The sequence below is a fragment of the Doryrhamphus excisus genome, linkage group LG3, assembly GCF_037039965.1.
Source record: "Doryrhamphus excisus strain RoL-2023G ecotype Guam linkage group LG3, RoL_Dexc_Guam_v1.1, whole genome shotgun sequence".
NCBI lineage: Eukaryota > Metazoa > Chordata > Actinopteri > Syngnathiformes > Syngnathidae > Doryrhamphus > Doryrhamphus excisus.
Window position 1 is genome coordinate 12,903,870 of NC_136359.1, and position 13,586 is coordinate 12,917,455.

General features: G+C 41.0%; 2 protein-coding genes across 5 annotated transcripts; one reads left to right on the plus strand and one right to left on the minus strand.

The window, feature by feature from the left end:
* Positions 1 to 1,466: 1,466 nt before the first annotated feature.
* Positions 1,467 to 2,404, minus strand: msmbl (microseminoprotein, beta-like). The gene is made up of 4 exons (XM_058071570.2): positions 2,265 to 2,404; positions 2,082 to 2,163; positions 1,818 to 1,926; positions 1,467 to 1,732 (listed from the first exon to the last, which is right to left on the minus strand). Exons 1-4 carry the CDS (start codon positions 2,283 to 2,285, stop codon positions 1,603 to 1,605), a joined length of 342 nt encoding a protein of 113 aa, XP_057927553.2. The 5' UTR covers positions 2,286 to 2,404; the 3' UTR covers positions 1,467 to 1,602.
* Positions 2,405 to 3,845: 1,441 nt separating this feature from the next.
* Positions 3,846 to 13,201, plus strand: kansl3 (KAT8 regulatory NSL complex subunit 3). 4 transcript variants are annotated; one of them, XM_078789672.1, is made up of 22 exons: positions 3,846 to 4,033; positions 4,611 to 4,857; positions 4,950 to 5,120; positions 5,195 to 5,285; positions 5,697 to 5,882; positions 5,958 to 6,086; positions 6,184 to 6,300; positions 6,388 to 6,486; positions 6,921 to 6,992; positions 7,107 to 7,181; positions 7,276 to 7,433; positions 7,519 to 7,582; positions 7,687 to 7,875; positions 8,062 to 8,215; positions 8,509 to 8,586; positions 9,220 to 9,393; positions 10,043 to 10,130; positions 10,343 to 10,470; positions 10,820 to 10,926; positions 11,037 to 11,238; positions 11,910 to 12,025; positions 12,558 to 13,201. In XM_078789672.1, exons 2-22 carry the CDS (start codon positions 4,646 to 4,648, stop codon positions 12,558 to 12,560), a joined length of 2,613 nt encoding a protein of 870 aa, XP_078645798.1. In that variant the 5' UTR covers positions 3,846 to 4,033; positions 4,611 to 4,645; the 3' UTR covers positions 12,561 to 13,201. The 4 variants fall into 4 exon arrangements, with proteins under 4 accessions (XP_078645798.1, XP_057927552.2, XP_078645799.1 ...); XM_058071569.2 differs by lacking the exon at positions 8,509 to 8,586 and having other exon boundaries at positions 3,848 to 4,033; XM_078789673.1 differs by lacking the exons at positions 11,910 to 12,025; positions 12,558 to 13,201 and having other exon boundaries at positions 3,848 to 4,033; positions 10,384 to 10,470; positions 11,037 to 11,184.
* Positions 13,202 to 13,586: the final 385 nt, after the last annotated feature.

Genomic DNA, 13,586 nt, shown 5'->3' on the forward strand with positions numbered 1-13,586 from the left:
TACACACTCAAGGTTAGTTTTGTTGATTTAGTGTGTTTTGCCTAAACAAAACAGTGTATAGTGTTAATGCCTAAACTAGTCACAAAGGCAAACCCATATCAAAATGATCTCGTGAAAACCATTAGATTATTATGGCCGACCATCGGCTGCATGCGCATATAGTGGCAACAGGGCACACACATAGCAACAGAGACAGATACGTTGCCTTAGAGGAATAGAAATACATCCTTGTCAATGGCAGTTCACACTTGACTGTTTTATGAACATGAACACGAACTGTTGCTGAAGCCTGACCGCCTTTCCAACGTTGTCTCGAAGTGTCAGATGAACAAGCAGTAAGTGCTTGCTCTAACTGTGTTTATTTTGTGTAAGTAATGGAACAAAAGTGGTTGTCTGTGTAGCATTATAGAGTGTGCATACAGGAGCGAGGTTGCTAAAAGCCATTTCCCACCACAATCATTCCACAACATTACATGTTACCGAAGCTAAAATGCTAAAGCTACTTTCCATGAGAGACATCTTGAACTCCAAATAAATACATCTGGAATAGGTGGGGATTCTGAAAGAACAAGAAAGCTTTCTGTGCTGATTATTGTGTGTAGCTGCTCTGTAGGAGTCCACAACTCAATACGAAGGACTGAAAAATGAGTATCATAGGTCTCCTTTAAAAATCTCACCCAATCTGAGTCATCAGATGGAAAATGAAAAATTAAAGACTTGAAACAACATCAGATCTTTTGGATGTATAAACTGCAAGCCACAATACACCCAGGACTGAATGAGGACATTGATTTTACTGTGTTTTTATAGGCAATTCAGCATTTTTGATCCATTAGGACTATCATAGTATTGTGTCTTTATGATAAGAACCGGTGTAAAAAGACACATTATCAGGTTTGTTTCACCAAAACTGTACAAATACACATTCAAGGTGAGTTGAAAGGGCGTTGTTGATTTAGTGTTTTTAAATGCCTAAACTAGTCAAAAAGGCAAGTCAACAGATTGCAGATAGCATAGGCAAACAACATTCCCATGTCAAAATGATGTCATGAAAACCAACAGATTCTTCTTATTCTTTTTAGGAGACATCCACCTTAGAAACACTTCTGAAACCTTACAACGCTGTAAGTGGCATTTTCTGCTAAAAGTCTTGAAACTGGAGGTTAGATTATTCTGCTAAACTAATGCGCAGTATATTATGTTTGAGCCTCAACTTAAATGTACATGAGTTCTTCTTTGATGCCATTTAAAATGTATATTTTGTCAACTTTTTGTCTTTTGCACATTTTATATTTAAAAATGTACACATTTCAGATATGATCCTTTTATATTATACTTTTGGTTGTGTTCTTATTTTCCATTGCATGCTATTTCCCCTGCAGGGCTAAATAATTTATTCATTTATTATTGACAAAAACATAGCACAATCAAATGAAATGATCAAAGATTTCCCCAAAAATACTCAATATGGTATTGTATGTTTTATTGTTTCCACTTTTCACCTTATACATTTGTAAGTACATCACACGTTCTACTTCCATGAGCTTGGCTCTTTGTGTGGCAAATGTATAAAAGGCTGAGTGAAGGATGTCGTTTTCTTCATCACTTCCCAACTGACCCGAAAATCGGACATGGTTGATTAGGGTTATCCCTCTTGTGAACATTGTATTTACATGCCACACGGTCAAAAACTAACACACAATCTTCAGGGTAGCGTGTGGGAGTGGAATACCTGTCAATAAACAATTGACACACAATCAACATAGAGACATTTTAAACAATGAAAGACTTGGACATGTGTGGCCTTTTGGACTTACGCATCGCAACATTCATCGCAAGTGCATTCCATGCAGGCACTGTTCCTCCAACTTGATCCAATGGGGTACCACTTATTGTCCGCCTCATCAAAGCAATGTGTTGCATCGGCTACAAGGGTAGAAAGAACAGTAATCATTCTCCAAACATACTGAATGAACGCTATCTTTTTTTATTCACAATATGAGATGTGAAAAGAACATTATTTCATGTGTGTAGAGTAACAAATATTGTTTTTTGGGTTTTTTTGTTGTTTTTTTTTTTACCTCTGACCGACTGTCGGATGCATGCTGCATGTGATGGTGGCAGCAGGGCAAATAGCAGCAAAGCCAGACACAGATAAGTTGTCTTAGAGGAACAAAAATACATCCTTCTATCAGCATATTTTAAAACATAGCTGTTAACTTACTATCCCAAATTTGTAAAAATAAATAAATAAATAAACTTACCATAGTTGCTGTTGGTTTCATTTAAGACAAGAAAATGATCAATCCACAAATGATTAACGTGAACGACTATAGCTTCTGCCTCAAGCCTTTGGTATTAAATAGGGACAAGTTAAGGGTGTTCACCTTGTGGTCACCACCTCCTGAGGGTCAATAGAGGGAATAGAAGGGAAAAAAAGAGGGAAAACAAACATTACACATTCATTTGCAGGGAAAGACATTGACAAAAGAAGTTAAAGTTCATTGGGCACATCATTAATCCACAAGGAGCATATCTAGTTTCCCATATAGACAGAAGGTACACATTTCAAAGCAAGTTAATAGTACAATCATGACACCACAGATTAAAACAATATATTTAAAAATAAATCAGTCTTAGTTGTTGTTGAATGGTCATGTTGTTTACTTTTTCATTTGAGTTATATTTGCTATTTGCAATAAAAAGTTCTAAATTGCAATCCATTCATTTCTTTTTTTTGGTTTCTGTGGTTGAATCATGATGTTTGTATGGATCAATTACTTGGAAATAATATCCTTTATAATCGTTGTTTTTTTTTTTTTTCATTTTTGTCATCAGGGGTCAAACTCCAGTTACACACACTAGTAATAACCATTGAACTTGAAGCTTAATGTTTTGAAGTCTCTTTCTAGAGGAGTACACAATTTTTGTTTTATTTTTTATTTGTTTGTGTTGGAGAGTGTCTCACGATGCAGAATAGACAATGTCTTTTTTTTTGGTGGGTGTCCCGTCCAGCCATTGAGGCAGATAGTATTGTTGATCTAAATGCCCTTACATGCTAAACAGATTTGCTCTGTCATGAAAGGTGTAAGCTACAACCTGTATGAAAAAGTACACAGTCTTACTCTTAAGCTGGATATTTGTTTGTTATGTTGATTATGTTCATCTGTCCTGGGGACAGAAGATGAGATGTGTTTTGAGGAGTTCTGCTGTTCCAGTACCACAGGTAAGAACTAGCTCATTTGTGCCGCCCATTAGCACCTTTGGCTTCATGCTCAAAGGAATGTTGTCCTTACTTGTTTTGTAGTCAGACATGTTTACTTTCACTATAACGGCAGTACAGTAAACACTGTGAAAACAGTGAAGCAAATATGCATAACAATGGACAGAATATAAAGAACGAGCTATTTGTGAGGTCTGATTTTTTTCTAATAGGCATTTTTGTGATGCAAATGTATCTTGCTTTTGAAGGGGTATTGTTTTGAGAAGCCAAACTCTTGATTAGACTACAACTCAGAACACGAAGTGGGGAGTGAGTCGCTGTTGACGGATTTATGACGGAATTATGTAAACCAGAGTGGTTTAGTCCTGATTTTATATTTTATTTTATTATTTTCTATTTTTTTGTCCTGAATGCGAAACCAGGCTTTGCAAACTTGGCCTGGACGGCAAATTAAATATGAATTAAAGGTAGTGTGGCAAAGTTAAGCCTCAGACAGTCATGGAATTGCGCAGCCAGACTGCAGCCGAGAAGTGCACGATTCACTTAAATAACGCGCCACAGCCTGGGTTGCCAGTTTTGTTACACACCAAGCTAAGTTAGGCGATTTCTATACACGAAGCCTAAGGGGGACGGTGGAGCGCTTACCTGGCAACAGTGCACACAACAAAAACAAGGGACATGAACACGCAATACGTATGTAGTTTATGTAACTTCAGTTAATTGAGAATAAATATGTGTTGGTTCATCCTGGTTGGGTAGACAGCAACACTTTAAACCGCAACGGCAACAAATGGGCGGATAAAGCCAAAGGTGAGCTACATAGTGTTTCTTTTAGCTTGTAGCTAACAAAGCTAACGTTAGCATGCTAGGCCAACCCACCCACTGCAACCACTGGCGTCTCAAAGCGTGTACATTCCTCGCTAATATGAAGCCTTTTTCAACATATCTTAACGATTTAATTAGATGCGTTACACGATATGTACGTTTAAGACGTCACGGCCCTCACAAAACATTCAAATATGGCGTGATATTGATGAGTGTCACGGGTGGTGCTCAGTGTATGACACAAAGCACCTGCAAGCTTCGGAAAAAAATATATTACATAACTGAAGGTCCGTTAATTATGCTTAAACATCAGTCACATTCTCGCCTCTTCCCTGCTTCTGAATTAATAAATTGTGGACGTGTTCGTGCGATTCCTGTTCAAGTCTTACTGCAATGATACAGAATCCTGAATGAGCGATCAACAATTGCCATGCAAGTCAATTAGATGAAAATAAACCAATTCTGAGTTGGCCGCCGTGTAACGTGATTTTGCTTTGAAAACGATAAAAACGGAAATAAATGTATTCTGTGCTTATTAATAATCAGTGTACCTCCCCTGTAGCTCTTAAACCTAAGTTGTTTAGGTCCAACGGGACGATGCATCGTGGTGGGGATAAGGACTACCAGATCTCGGCAAGAAAGATGGCTACGTCCTTGCTCTTCCAGTTGTCAGCTCATGAGAGGGAGCTGGATTTGGTGTGTCTGGATCATAGCTACGCCAAACCGTGGAATGCTCACCCAGATGCCAGCAGCGCTCGTCCCACCAGAACGCTCTTTGTCACCCCTCGACGACAGCCTGAAGTTTCACCGTGAGTTCTTATCGTAGTGTCTACACATTCAGTCTGTCCAGATTCTATTTTTAAACTGACCTACTTGCAATAATGTCTGTGTTCTTTTGCAGAGACTCTGAAGGTTTAATAGATGTGGAGACAATCACACCCAAACCGGTTCCTCTGTATGATAACAACAAAGCTCTGAGCGTAATGAAAGAGTGTGAGCGACATGTTCTCTTTGCTCGAACTGTAGCGGATAGTCCGCCACCCCCTGATGACTGGGACGAGCACATAAACAAGTAAGCCAACCACATCGAGCAATCCAGGTTCCCTGTCAAAGTTAATAGTTTTGACATTATCATTGTTCTTACAGGACGGCATGGTCAGTCGCTCAGACCAAATTGTTCAATAAAGTCCTTAAAGCACTTCAAATCGAGAGGCTAGCTCGCTTGGCCAATGAAAATGTAAGTTTACCCTGCTTTAATTTGAAGAATTTAACACAAAGTCACCGGTTGTAAGTTTGTTATGTGAAGTCGGGCACATTTGGCTAGTGTGACTGCTCTCATCCATGCTCAACTTTAGAAGAACATGAGTGGAATAGGTGGCCCAAGACAAAGCATGATTGCATGGACATGCATTTTTAGCAGCAAGCCTTAAGTTAAATGTAGATGTCACTTCGGTCGCTATTTTTTACAACGGCACCAGAAGCTAAATAGATAGTCAAAGAGATGAGAATTGCCCTTTGCTGAATAGCTATAAATGGACAAAGACGCCATCAGAAAGGCTGCCGTTGTGACTTTGCAATAGTATAATTCAGCTTTTGCATTAAAATAATTCAAAACATCATTGCCTTATGGTTGTGTGATCTCCCTCAGGCACCCAATGAGCCAATATTACGTAGGATAGCTGTGGACAAATGTGCCAGAAAGGTGCGGCATGCCTTAGCAAGCGTTAACTGGGACACCAAGCTGACACAGTGGTTACATACCATTCTAATTGAATCGCTGAGTCTTGCCATGCTTGCAGCCTACTTGGATGTTCTGCAAACTCTGAAAAGCAAGGTATGTCAGATGAATGGGCCACTGTCTGTCTCAGAGTTGGGATTTTTGATGCTATTTTTTTCTCTATCTGGGAAGTTGCCCTCACTCATTGACAGAATGTTGCTGCCATCTGCAAAGACGGGTGCCCCTAGTGCTGAGGCCCTGTCATTGTTACTGAAACGTCCCTGGGACCCAGCTGTTGGGGTTCTGTCTCAAAACAAACCGGTAAAATCCCACTATTCAAAGAAAGACTGTTTAATTTCAGTTTGTGGTTTGTTAGAGCTTAAACTCCAAAATCTGCCTTTCTTCTACCATGTTTCAGAGCAAGCTCCCTGGGTCACCACTCATCCTCATTGCACCATCAAGTCCAACAAATCCAGCCCTGTCGACATCCCGGCGAATGAGATTCTGGCAGTCGCAGCTTTCCTGTCTGGGAAAGGTGACACTTGCATACTATAACATACCATGCCAACAATTCTGTTCTTGTTTTCTCTCAAAGTGCTGATGTCAGTTACTTCTATATCAGGTCATCCCCATACACACTCATGTCACCAGCGGGGCCAATATCGGCATCACACAGTGTCTGGAGCACATGCTGGGAACCGTAAGGGCCAAGGTCATTGAGGTAGAGTTGCTATTCATTTGTTATGCTGGCATAGCGGTTTAGGCCCATTTCTGCTGCCTTTATTGTTTCTATTTTCAGACTGTTTCCTGTTTATCATGAGATTTATTTTAATAGTACATAGTCATGTGAAAACCTGCCATTAAAATTAGGGGTTTCATGTAGCTGCACTATTTTCTGTTTATTTGCATGGAAAGAATGTGCTTGAAAACCAAAAAGCTCATACTCAAGATTAAATTATTACTATTTAAGAATGTAGGATAAATTACATCATTTTGACATGTACTTGGATATTTTAACGTTGACCCTATGATATTGTGTTTCCATGTTGAAAGGTTATTACACAGGTATATATTGTTTCTCAGAAAAAAAAGGAACACTGTCAAATGTTCCTGCTGTGTATTGATGTTTCCTATTTCAATCAATTTCACACCCAGGTTCACAGTCACTTCCCCCACAAACCCATCATCTTGGTTGGTTGGAACGCTGGCGCGCTCATAGCTTGTCATGTAAGGGTTCTTACTGTATATTTGTGACATTATTATCTTTTGTCGTATTTTCATGTTTTGCTCCCACACAAATGGAAAAGATCATCTGCTGATTGAATAGTAACATTTCAACAGGTGTCCCTCATGGAATATCTGACTGCTGTGGTTTGTCTCGGCTTCCCCCTGCTGACAGTCAACGGTCCAAGAGGGGTAGGCCTCAAAGAATTTATTGAATATTTTTAATGCCTTGCTGTCCAAGGTTTGTTGTCAGTAGTTGTGATGTCATTGTGGGACTGTCTTGTAGGATGTGGATGACCCACTGCTGGACATGAAGACTCCAGTGTTGTTTGTGGTCGGTCAAAACGCACTGCAGTGTAGCGTCGAAGGAATGGAGGAGTTCAGAGAGAAACTAAGGGCAGATAACAGCATGGTGGTGGTGGGAGGAGCCGATGATAACATCAGGTGAGTCACGGTATCTGATACTGTATATAACCTCTAAAATAAGTTATGGCGTTTGGTGGTAACAATAAATATTTTCTCTCTGCAGAATCAATTCTGCCAAAATGAAATCGGAGGGACTGACGCAGACAATGGTTGACCGCTGCATTCAGGTTGGTTCTTGAAAACCATATTTTACTCTCATTGTCCAGTTTTGATGTTTCTACAAAACTCTGGAAACCCAAACGGAAAATATTTTGTTGTTGTTGCATAACAGGATGAGATTGCAGACTTCTTGTCAGGCGTCCTCACAAGAGCAGAGAGCCACAGCCATGGCTCAGGGGAGACGAGAGACATGGACACAGAGAAGAAGAGGAGGCCTCGACGAGAAGTCCCCTTTGACATGGAGCGAGGACGACCTTCCTCGCCCGCTATGAGAGTCCCCATCTCCCCATCGGGGTCAGAGGTCAGTCAGTTATCACTTTGTGACAGTTTTTATAGATTAATTCACATTTTTGTCTGCATCAAAATTAATATTATATAGAAAAACAACAGCCCAGAATTTGTGTTTGAAGTAGCTTTTTCCACTCCTTCATATCAGAGCACATTGAGAATAACAGTGTCACAATCTTTGCTTTTTTTTTTTCTACAGGATCTGTCCAGTGTCTGCAGTAGTCCCACATCAAGTCCCAAACCCAAGGCTGGTCTCTCACCAGCTCAGAAGTCCAGTCTGATTACAGCCACGCAACTCCTGAAGACTCACATGCAGCGCTCGGGCACAGTGCTCTCTCACAAGCAGGCCCAAGGTAAGACAAGACCAACACTGAAGTACACAGTCACATACGCATGTGCAAAGCTAGCGTCCCCTCACAACCTGAAACTAATCTTTTAATATTAAAGCGTGTGGCGTAGCTGAGGAGACATGATGGTGTGTGAAAACAGCGGTATAAGTGATTTGTAGATGAATATTTAGGGGCGAAAATCATGTCACGACATCTGATGGGGCAAGATGGAACGTGACTGAAATACTCTTGTCTCTCCTCTTTCTTCAACTTCCCTCTCTGGCCTACTTTCCCCTCTTTTTTCCGATTCATTCCAGCTCAGTTTGCTGCTTTTATGAAACAAAACATGCTTGTGAGGAAAAACCTTCCTCCAGGTACTCCTCCCTGTATTTTTGGTAAGTAGCCTATCCCCTTTTCTCACTGTCCTGTCTCTCTTCCCGCCTTTCTTTGGTGTCCACATGCCCCATTGTTTCCATACTGACACAAATATGTCAAATCCAGACAAAGCAATTTAACAGATTTCCCCCACTTTAATAGATGTTCCGTGTCATCCACTGGAGCAAATAAATGCCTCATCAAAAAATAACAAAAGGACAAAATGTAAAGAGAAGCTGAAATGTGAATGAAAAATAAAACAAAGCTGTCTTTAAATATCTTTTTTTTAGTCTTTTTGCAAAATTGAAAAATACATAATAAATGAATCTTTTGTCTGTTGAAGTTTTTTTTGTCCATTTTAATAAGTATATTAAATGCATTTCTACGAAGACCTCTTTCATAAATGACAGATACGCTCTGTAACCCACTGCTTTATCTCACCCAGGCGTCCCCTCCCCAGTACTTGAAGCAGCCTTACTCAAATATTATTATTGTTGTGTATGTAAAATGCTGTCCACATTTTACTGTTGCTTTTGACTCTGTTTTAACTTGCACATATTCTGTTGACTGATTTTGGCAGACAGATAATGCTATTTCACTTTTCGTTCACCCTGTACCGTCACATCAGTAACCATCCATGTCCTGCTCCGTAGTGACAAGTGATCAGGTGGAGGCGTTGGACAGAGATGAACTGAGGCCTCGTGGCAAGAGGAGGCAAACACCAAGTCCTACACAGAGTAAAGCGTCAAAGCGGGCCAAGATCAAGGTCACAATTGTTTCCCAAAGCGAGTCAGCCGGGGGCAGCATCAGTCAAGCTGCACAGGAAGGTTAGTTATCTTGTACTCCAGGGTCGCAGGTATGCTGGAGCCTATCCCAGCTGTCTTTGGGCACCTCCGGTCGCCAGCCAATCGCACATATAGACCAACAACTATTCACACTCACATTCATACTTATGCACAATTTAGAGTGTGGGAAGAAACCGGAGTACCCGGAGAAAACCCACGCACCGGGAGAACATGCAAACTCCACACAGATGCTCAAGCGGAGATTCGAATCCAGGTCTTCCTGATCTCCCGACATGCTTACCACTCCTCCATCGTGCGGTGGCCTGTTGTCTACATTTAATTCTGATTTGTTAGATCAAAACACCATCGCTGCATAAGTCTTCTATCAAAACGTGTTATAGTAGAGTCTAATTTGGACCTACTTTTGCTTCTACACTCTAAGCATCATGGGAACTGTAGTTCTTTAATGTAAAAACTATATTGCAATATGCAATCTATATTAAGTTACCAATAATTGATAGTTAGCTAATAAATGTAAATGTGTGTGTATATATATAATCATAGGTACATCTTGTCTTGTAAACCCGCTAATTCTGACGCTCTGAAAAGGCCAATTTACTTTTTATATAGATGTGAGTAATGTTCCAAACTCGTATCAGACTTGAATTACATTCAATGCTCTTTTTTGCAGTTGGGGTCTCTGGAAAGCCTCTTGCATTATCAATGGGACAGACTGTGGCTGGAGCCAAAGAGCTCTCTGGACTTCTCACAAGCCAGCGGTAAGCTAGCCTGCCCAGCTATACATGGCCATAATGACCAGCGTAAAACTAAACCCCTAACCATACCCACGCCCCACTTCCACCTAGTCGGACAAGAGTGTGTCTAGTGCAGAGGGGCTGTTGCGCACAGAGTTTGAGAGCTGAGAGTTTGACCACAGAGCACTTGCTGAGGTGGCTCTTCAGTAGACTGGTGGTTATGTCTGTCACTGCAGGTCTGGTAGTCTCTCAGAGGTGTCTGGTGCCCTGTCCCCAGGCTCCAGCTCCTTCAACAGCGTGCAACCTTGCATGGTGTCAGGGTCGTCCACACCATTCCAGGCGCAAGCTCCGGCTACTGCCCAAGGTATCTCTGCCCTGCCTTGCCCCCGCCCTGCACGCTTAATTGTACTCTCAACTGTGCTGCTCTAGCCTCCGCCGCGCACTTGCCTCACCATCGCCACCACAAAGAGCAATTGTGACCATTTTGGAGTGAGCTTGAGCATATTTAAGCAAATGTCATTGACCTCTTGCACCATCGCTGTGTGTCACTTGTCCTAAACTTTACCCTTTGGACTTGTGGTGTGTGTGTTGTGTGTTTGAGGTTGTCATGTCCACACAGCCATATGGGCTGGGATTGAGATTTTGACATTTTCTTTTTGAATAGAATAGTTTGATCTCTTATTGTTTCACTGCTTTTGTTTGTGTGTGTGCAGCATCTTCCGCAAGCAGTCTGCTTCAAGGCCTAAGTTTCAGTCTTCAGGAGATCGTCACCAAAACACCTAGCTTGCCCCCTGCAGAAGCCAACACAGGAAGCACACAGGTATGGCAGCAATTGAGCCACAAGCTTGAAAAGCATAGGCCCTATCACAGCAATAACTTATGATGCACTTTGTATTTTAGTTCATTTTTGTCTGCTTTTTCCATCCTAAGGTGTTCTGTGGCAAGCCCCAGGGTCAGGTCTTGAGCACTGTCTCGACCACCAGCAGCAGCACTCTTCTCCGCGCGGTGCCTGTGGTCACGACAGGGGGTATAGCTAAAACCAACGCCATTCACCAACTCCTAACAAATGGTGGACTGGCCAAGCTCGCCAGCAGTTTGCCAGGCTTGGCCCACATCACCAACCAGACCGCTGGTATGTCTAGAACTGCCAAAGCACGACGACCGCGATGAACAACTGAGTTTTTTTTTGTTTTTTCCATCTTTTGTTGCTGGAAATGCTAGATGAGCGTGGTTGTGTAAGAGGGCAGCTCTGATGACAAAGTGTGTGTGTGTGTATGTGTGTAGCATGTTTGACTGTTGTCAAATAACAGGCCAGCCACACAGCATTTGAAAAAGTCTGGCTTATGTTTTACATACTATGTCTATGTAGAAAATGTATGAAACTGTATGATAGAGAGTTGGTCATTATGTTTTTGTTGTCTGGTTTGTTATTCTTTTTTTTATTTGCCTCATCATTCCATAATATTTTGTAAACCTTCCACTGAATCACCTGCATGTAATATCCCAAAAAGTACACATGCCAAGATGTATTGACCTTTCACAACTTGTCCCTGAAGTAACAATAAAAACTGGAATCTTCCTGGTCGTTAATTGCTTCTGTGTTGTTTCCCCCGACTTTATCATCAGTTTGCATCAATTGCATTGGCCGCATTTCTTTCCCACTCAACTACAACCTACATATTTGCATTGATTCTCTTTTTTGTCAAGTTATCAGTTTGCCTTGCATTGAACAAAAAAGGCAATTTTGTGTCACGGTGAAATAACATTTAGTGCTGAGTGTTTGTATTTGTGTGTTGTCATTAGGGCAGAAAGCCCCTGCATCCATAACAGTGATGCTTCGAGGAGCACAGCCAAGCAGAGCAGCATCCCTCAGCCAAGCTGGTGAAGTGGAGACTCCTGCTCAGAACAATGAGTGTCAGGTGCGTCCCATTTGTCGGGTGTCTTGTCTTTCCTTCTCTTGTAGAAGGAAATATATATGGTTTTACACATTTCCTGTACCAATATTAGTTATATTATCAGTATAGTGTACTCACTGCCATGGGGGTGGAAATGTTTACAACTTACTGAGATTCAGAGATCATCATTCCCTGTGTAAATGTCACTAGATGTTGTGTATGACCACTTTGTGACTGTCGATAAACACAAAACGAGCAGTGTTCATTGTAACTCCCACTACGTGTGTTTAGAACATCCAGATGAGCAGATAAGCGATAATGTAGTCATCATTTTTCATTGTGGCACCATGCGCAATTATGATGCACAAATGGAAAAGCCTGACATGATTATCATTGTGAAATAATGACTTCAGCAAATCATATCAGAGCTCATCTAAATTGGATGTTGCAAGCTGAACCTCAGACGATATCTGAATAGTAAATGCACTGTTTTTGTACAGTTTAACTGTATGCAGTATAAGTGTTTTTTGGACTTATTGGGACCCTTATTTTGCAGTGATCAAGTTTCTCACCCCCAAAGTACTGACGTTCCCTATAATGCAAATGGGATGTGCTCGTGGTTGGTGCATAAGTCGTACAGTTCTAGGATCAGCTTGAGCTTCCAGGTGACAAGACAAACTGTAAGAGACACAGACCTGCACAAGTGGACATTTGCAGTTTGAAATCTTCATAATTTACTGTGTAGTGCGATTGTGACTAGTATCAGCTTGAATCAGTGACCTGCAGTCAGTGGAGGCAGGTATGATGAAAAAATTGGTAAATATTCACATTTGTCCATTTAACTTCATTATATATGTATGTTCTGTATGATTAGAATCATTTTAAACATTTTTTGAATGGGCAGATTTCCTGATCATTTATATGGCAGAAACCCAAGGTGAGGTCACCGTCAGCGTGGCTTCTCTGCTTAGTGTGCAAGCCCCGTCTACCATTTGAGTGTACACAGTTGGCCAGAAACATTTTTTACATGCATGACTTTGTACAGCCTGTGTAATGTCTTTAGTGTAAGTGTGATGTAATACTTTTTAATCAGACAATAGGGAGACACTTGCAGTACCTGGATGGTGCTTGCATAGGTGATTCCAAATCATGATCATATTCAGTATTTTCTCTGTAAGTGCCATATCATTTTCAAGTAGTCTCAAGTAAAAAAAAATGTAATACTTTGTCTTGTGTGTGAATTTTCTGAACCCTGATCTAATGCTCAACCGCCATGTTTACAGCAGCGCCATAAATACAGCCCACTCATCTCTGCCAGACATCCTGTTTTAAATTGTGCACGTAGATAAGATGACGAGGATTGTGTACCTTCCCTCTTATATAAGGCACGCTTTGTTTGTCATTGCTGCCACCCAAGCTCTACTATGCAGTGTACTGTTTTTTGATGTATTGCATTTATGCATCCTTCAATTCGGGTCGACTGTTTTAGCCAAAAATAGCACTCAAAACAGCCGGTTTAGGAAATTACTAAAATTGCAAAAAAAAATAGTCATTATAATTTAGTAATTCAGTGACAGAAATTGGC

Excerpts from the sequence above, each read along its gene's own strand:
- msmbl (XM_058071570.2), bottom strand. The coding sequence starts at position 2,285 with ATGAAACCAACAGCAACTATG. Across the intron at positions 1,927-2,081 it reads CATCCGACAGTCGGTCAGAG|CCGATGCAACACATTGCTTT; the intron begins GTAAAAAAAAAA and ends CTACCCTTGTAG. Across the intron at positions 1,733-1,817 it reads TGCGATGAATGTTGCGATGC|GTATTCCACTCCCACACGCT; the intron begins GTAAGTCCAAAA and ends GTTTATTGACAG.
- kansl3 (XM_078789672.1), top strand. The coding sequence starts at position 4,646 with ATGCATCGTGGTGGGGATAAGGACTACCAGATCTCGGCAAGAAAGATG. Across the intron at positions 5,121-5,194 it reads TGGGACGAGCACATAAACAA|GACGGCATGGTCAGTCGCTC; the intron begins GTAAGCCAACCA and ends TTGTTCTTACAG. Across the intron at positions 5,286-5,696 it reads CTCGCTTGGCCAATGAAAAT|GCACCCAATGAGCCAATATT; the intron begins GTAAGTTTACCC and ends GATCTCCCTCAG.